We start from the raw sequence: 6,956 nt of genomic DNA on the forward strand, positions 1-6,956 counted from the left end.
CAATCTATACTACTAGTTCAGAGGTGAGGTAGAAAGACTGTTTTCAATATATACTTAGTTCAAGAAGATACATTCGATTTAATTTCGAAAAGAAAGCTTTTGTCTGTGTTTTCATTTATCTGTTAGATAATTAAGTAAATCACATGACCTATTCCTAAATTATACACATCAATCTCAAGTAGAACATGCATGAGGTTTTTAGTTTTGTAGGCAAATGCGTAATGACATATCTTATATGAATAATTTAGCTAATTAATAGATGAACAAGAACACGCATAATTTTTTTAAAAATATTTTAATCAAAAATATTTAATTAAAATATTTTATTAAAAGTTGTTCAGGTATTCAATTGAAACACACGACTTAACTTTGACTTTCGTAACTTGAGTTTCCAAATGAAATGTCTTTAGATAAATTGAAGAGGATGCTGCGTATTAAGCTTAACTAAATAAATGAACTTTAATGTATAATCTATTGCTTTTACAATAAGGTTTTTTCTTTTTTCTTATTGGGAATAATTTGGTTTGTTATATGTAAGTGGTTGGCTTATGAGTTTCTTTGGCTCTTCTGGTGCTCCAAAGTGTCCACAATTTTACACTACTCTCAAGACTGAGGTATGCAATAAAATAAAGCCAACAGCTTTTTCAATTCTTGTTCAATCCCACCTTGTTTTTTTCTCTCACAATCCCCTCGCCCCTCACCCCCACACCTAGACCCAACCCCCTGTTTTTCTTGTAATTGTTCTGAAATTTTACTGGATTCTTTTTTTTTTTGGAATTTAGGCATGGTTTTAAGCTGTTTTTTCTGAGTCATACTGTATCTGCTTTTCAGAAAGTTACTGCTATTTCTCAGGCTTTTTTCTTTTTAGACCCATATATCTTTTGCTTTGTTTTCTTGAAGCTCCATAGGGGACTAGTACAAACTGATTGTGGATGATATTTTCTTTTTGAAATTCAGCTGCCTCAAGATGGTTTTTGTTTCTTTCATCATTTCCCTTTACAAATCTTGAAAACTAGTTTTTTATGCTTTGGAATTGATTGTGTGTTGTCTAGTGCATAGCAAGAGCTTTAGTGTACCGGCCTGTCTTTTGATTGTGTGTTGTGTACTTAGTTTTTATAAACAGCGCAGTTGCTGGCTATGCTTATTCAAGAAATGGGATAAAGATTGAATCTTTTTAGTTGCTTTGTGTGTTAATTCAGTTTTCTTGGGGAGCTTTAGCTGTTTTGAATCTACAAAAATGAATCCCACCTTGAAAAAACCGAGGGAATCTGTAGATTTATCCGAGTTAACTCAGTCAACATTCCCAGATGAAGTGTTGGAGAAGGTGTTGTCTCTTGTGCAGTCCCATAAAGATAGAAACTCAGCTTCATTGGTCTGCAAGGATTGGTACAATGCAGAGAGATGGACAAGGACTAAGCTGTTTATTGGCAACTGTTATTCAGTTTCTCCTGAGATTGTAGCAAGGAGATTTCCCAAGATTAAGAGTGTGACCCTTAAAGGGAAACCAAGATTTTCTGACTTTAATTTGGTTCCAGAGAATTGGGGTGCTGATATTCAGGCTTGGCTTGATGTTTTTGCTAAAGTTTACCCTTTTCTTGAGGAGTTGAGGTTGAAGAGAATGGCTGTTAGTGATGAAAGTTTGGAGTTTTTGGCAAAATCATTTCATGGATTTAAGGTTCTTTCATTGTTGAGTTGTGATGGTTTTAGCACTGATGGGATCAGTAGCATTGCTGCTCACTGCAAGTAAGTTGATCTATCTTATTAACTTTTGATGGTTCTGAATGTTCATATTTTCTTTTTATTGGTGGATATTGTTTACACTAGTGATGATTCTGATATGGGTGTTGTTTTGATTGGATAAAAATTATATATCTTTTTTTTTTCTTGAAATAGTAGTTTTTATTTGGTTGTAATTAGTATTTCTAGCATCTGACTTTAAGATCTTAGTTTTGTTATGGTGGATTTAGAATTCTTTCAAGGGAGATAGAGGAAAAGCAGCACTGTTTACAAGGTGGTCCAAACTAATAATTGTAGTAATGGAGGACAAAACAGTAGACCCATGTGTCTAGATGTGAAATAGTTAAGTAACTTGCATCTTCATTTGAAGTGGCCATGTGGGTGAAGAAATAAAGTGACATGTTCTGGGCTTGGGACATGTTATACGCCCGTTATCTTGTTATCACCACCTTGCCTTACCACACATTAAAAAGGAAAGAAGGAAAAAAAGATGGGAAAAGTATTAAGTGGAAATTGAAATGGTTCCACTTTATGATTTCTTTTGTTGGTCCTTTTTATGTTACTTTCATGATGTGACCTTGACCTATTAATGAGCATTAACTTGGGGAATTCCTTGATGTCATTGTTAGGCATAAATATCTCTTCTTATTGGTCAGGAAAAAGTTTTTATTTTTACTTGGATTGCTTACTATATATTTGATCTCTTAACCTTTTAATGTCTATTAGACAGTCAATGTGTGGAGCTTCAACTAGCATGTAACTCTGTATGTGTTGTCAAATTGTTGCCCTGGTTTTGTAGCAACTCTAGGTATTGTGGTTCACGAGACTGTCAGGTTGATTGTTGTCTTAGCAAATAAGGAATGTATTGACGAGTGCGTATGGATAGCCGATGCAATTAGGATTCTGATTATTAGTATTTCTGTGTTTATACCATCACAAAGTTCCAGGTCGCATAACAAGATTTTGCCTTGACCCGCACTTAATGATTCTGATATCATGTAGTTTGAAACATAAGAGTTGGCATCTTTCTGAGTTTAAGTTATGAGAATCTGAACCAAAAAGGGTGTGAGAATGTGGGATCTTTGAAGGATAGCTCTAATGTCATATCCACAATTCAATATACTGCAGAAAGCTGGACTTGTATGTTCACTTTCTGATTTGTCGCTCTGATACATAACAAATGTCTTCATGTACTATCTAGATTACGCATACAATGAGGTTCTATATATGCGATGATAACAGGTTTCCTTCTCAGGAGCTTGACAGAGCTGGACATTCAGGAAAATGGCATGGATGATATATCTGGTAGTTGGCTAAGTTGTTTTCCAGATGACTTTGCATCACTGGAGGTGCTAAACTTTGCCAGTCTAAACAGTGAGATCAGTATCGATGCTTTAGAGAGACTTGTCAGTAGGTGCAAATCACTGAGGGTTCTGAAGGTGAACAAGAACGTCACCTTGTCTCAACTGCAACGCCTGCTCGTCCGGGCTCCTCAGCTGATCGAGCTGGGTACAGGATGCTTTCTTCCAGATCTGACGAGTCGGCAGTATGCAGAACTTGAAAGTGCATTCAGCAACTGCAAAAATCTGCACACTATTTCAGGTTTATGGGAAGCGACTTATCGATATTTACCGGTTCTTTATGCAGCCTGTGCTAGTCTGACTTTCCTCAACTTGAGCTATGCAACCATTAGGAGTGGTGAATTTTTGAAGCTTCTCGCTCATTGCCCAAGTTTAAGGCGCCTTTGGGTAAGGATCTAGCTCAGACTTTAATAACTATGTGATAAATCCTTTCATGTTGAGGTCTTAGGTATTGACCTCCTAACATTTGACATTTTGTAAAGTTCTTTAATTTTTCCATCCTACGTGTATACGTTCCCTAAACATTTAATTAAATTCTATTACTCCATCAAAAAGAATACTTCCTCCTATGTTTTCTCTGAGGAACAAATAACCTCACCACGAGAGAGAATTGCATATTTTGTTCATAAAATTTGATATTTCCTTCATGTACTAGTTTTGGGAAGAAGTTTGTGTATTCCATCATCCTCTGTTATTTGCCAAAAGAAGTTGGTGCATATACATTTCTGTTTGGGATGAAGTTTAGCTTGAGCCTCACATAATGGACTGATCAGCACTATCTGCATTCTTTTAAGGGGATATACTGTTTATCACTTTAGTAATAAGAGGGAGGAGGTACCATATTCACCATAATCTGTATGGTGACTCTATATATTTCACCTGATGTACCACACTTTCATTTGTGTGCTCTTAGAGCCGCAGTTGTTCTTCTGATGATCAACTGTTGTACTCTTCATAATAAACGACAGAAGCAAAAAGATGGAGGGAAAAAGGAGTTTCCAACTGTAGTTGTTAACAAAGATAATTTCCATTCCCCGGCACTAAGTAAAATTATAACTAGAAGATAAATGTCCCGACTTTGTTTTCTCTTTTGTCTACTGAAAGTTACCAGTAAATCATCTTTAAAATTTGAACTGATCTGTCGTTTTCTCTGGGGAATAAGCATTCAAGGGATGCTAATGATCTTTTTTTTTTATCATGGTAGTTCCATTTATCTACTTTTGAGGTCTTTTATGCCTAATCTTTCTTTATAGGTCTTTGACACCGTCAAAGATGAGGGATTAGAGGCTGTTGGAACCAGCTGCCCCTTGCTTGAAGAACTGCGAGTCTTTCCTGCTGACCCTTTTGAAGAGGATATAGTCCATGGAGTGACGGAGTCGGGTTTTGTGGCTGTATCTGCCGGTTGTCCTAAGCTTCAATATGTTCTCTATTTCTGCCGACAAATGACTAATGCTGCTGTTGCAACGATAGTGCGTAACTGTCCTGATTTCACCCATTTTCGTCTCTGCATAATGAATCCTGGCCAGCCAGATTACATGACAAATGAACCCATGGATGAGGCATTTGGTGCAGTGGTCAAGACTTGTAAAAAGCTCCAGAGGCTTTCTGTTTCTGGACTGTTAACTGACCTGACTTTTGAGTATATTGGTAGGTATGCCAAAAACCTTGAGACACTTTCAGTGGCTTTTGCTGGCCGCAGTGACTGGGGTATGCAGTGCGTGCTTGAAGGCTGTTCTAAACTGAGGAAGCTGGAGATAAGGGATTGTCCATTTGGTAATGCAGCACTTCTATCTGGACTGGAGAAGTATGAATCAATGCGGTGTCTTTGGATGTCAGCTTGCAGTGTCACCATGAATGGTTGTAGACTACTTGCACAGGAGAGACCTAGGTTGAATGTTGAGGTAATCAAAGATGAGAACAGCGATGATTCTGCTGATAAATTATATGTCTATCGCTCTGTAGCAGGGCCTCGAAGGGATGCCCCACCTTTTGTTGTAACTCTCTAGTACAAAGAAACAGGAATTTTGGTAAGCTCCTTCCCTTGCTCTCTCTCTGTGTCCTATACTCGCCAAAATAGCATGGAGAGGAAAGACGAGCAGCATGATGATAATGCAAAGTTTTGTTTTTATCTGTAGGTGTGCACTGGGATACTCTTTCTATTTCAGCTGGGTTTATCTGCTACATGATGTTCGTAAAGGTGGGACGAGAGAAAGTAATTGGATAATCGACTTAATTAATACCTCTCCTTACGCTGCATTTTCTATGTTTTACTTGGAGAAGTTTGAGATTTTCAAGGAAGATCAACAGAAGGGATGTTTGTGCTCTTGCTGAACTAATGCATTATGAGAAAGAAACCATGCAAAAATTCTGTTACAGTTAGTGAGACCTTTGTGGCCATTGCAAATAATCATCACTCTATCGGCATTACCAGCTGCCACCAATGACAATACATGGAGATGCAGGGAGGGGAAAACTTGAACGAATGATCACATGACGGAGTTGAGAAGCTGAATCTGTCACAGGAAACTATCTGCAGAACGTGACATCAGAAAATCTGAAGTGTTTCAAAGTCGAAGCAAGAGAATATCTGAACACTGGTTTGTTGACTCGCGGAGTTTTCTTTTTTCTTTTTTAAACAATAAGCAGCAAAAACATAGAAAAGGAAAACTGAAATGAGTCGCAGGTATTATCATGTAACTTGAATGATGATGGTGATTAGGTCTCACAGACTTTTTGGCCAAACTCAAAATGCAAAAGAAAAGAAACCATGATATTCTTTTTTCTACATGTGATTGTTGTGCTTCTTCAGGATAATTTGCTGTTGCATTTTGTTCTACAACTTAGTTTAAATTAAGAAAGTTACTTATTCACTTTGCTTTGCTTTGCTTCATTCATAGCATTAAATAATAAAGCAGTTTGATTTTCTTCCTTTGGTTTTTACCCTTCCTTGCGAATCTGAAGGTTAGAAGTGCGTATTTGAGCAACCTTCACTTGTGTAGCGGATAATCGAATTACGTTCAAATGAAAAAGGTTACCATTTGAGCAACCGTCACTTGTCTAGTGCGATTTTATCCATTCATCAATTTTACGGATAATCAAATTACGTTAAAGAAAAAGGCACCAAGCAAATTATCTTTTCGATTTTCACTGTCCTACATATATAATTAAAAAAATATAGTACATATTTACATAAATGACATTGAGCAAAGAACTAGGAAGGCAATAATATTTATCTGTTGAGTGAACTTTTGAAGAAGAAAAACAAATTACGATTCTATTGAGGGTAATGATAATAAAAATTGGCAGCATGTGATAAGCATAATGATATAAAAGGAAAATATTTCTCACCATTATAAAGTCCTTAGAATCTTCATACTTTCTTTAAGTCTAAGCTAGCTACATGAATTGTGTCACTCCATGCTTACATTACCTATAATACAATTAATCTTTCACATGCAAATGGTAAGTAGTTTACTCCAAACCTATTGACTAGCTGTTGCATGTCTATGAAGCAACAAAATTAGGTTGGTGGAAATTTTACTCAAAACCAAATAATCACTACTATCATCTAAGCCTCTTTGTATTAAAACACATACTCAGTATAATCCTATAAATGATATCTGAAGAGAGTGATATATACATAACCTTACTCCCAAGTCCTATTATGAGAAGGCTAAGATGTTGTTTCCAATAATACCGGTGACTTAAAGAATATCTAAGCCTATTTGTACTCGTACTTGGAAATTATGTATGAGTTTGTTTAGCTCTATATACAGACAATGTATATGTTTTTCTACACTGTCAAGTTAACTTGAGGAGATAAGTTTATCAACCTTGGTCCTGAAAAATACTCCCTCC

The 6,956-nt window shown here is 36.5% G+C and overlaps 1 protein-coding gene across 1 annotated transcript; it reads left to right on the forward strand.

Moving 5' to 3' along the window:
* Positions 1 to 371: 371 nt before the first annotated feature.
* Positions 372 to 5,883, forward strand: LOC107859475 (protein TRANSPORT INHIBITOR RESPONSE 1). The gene is made up of 5 exons (XM_016704505.2): positions 372 to 614; positions 1,200 to 1,743; positions 2,993 to 3,485; positions 4,352 to 5,125; positions 5,234 to 5,883. Exons 2-4 carry the CDS (start codon positions 1,238 to 1,240, stop codon positions 5,102 to 5,104), a joined length of 1,752 nt encoding a protein of 583 aa, XP_016559991.1. The 5' UTR covers positions 372 to 614; positions 1,200 to 1,237; the 3' UTR covers positions 5,105 to 5,125; positions 5,234 to 5,883.
* The last annotated feature ends 1,073 nt before the right edge of the window (positions 5,884 to 6,956 follow it).

Source organism: Capsicum annuum, chromosome 2 (genome assembly GCF_002878395.1).
Source record: "Capsicum annuum cultivar UCD-10X-F1 chromosome 2, UCD10Xv1.1, whole genome shotgun sequence".
Lineage (NCBI taxonomy): Eukaryota > Viridiplantae > Streptophyta > Magnoliopsida > Solanales > Solanaceae > Capsicum > Capsicum annuum.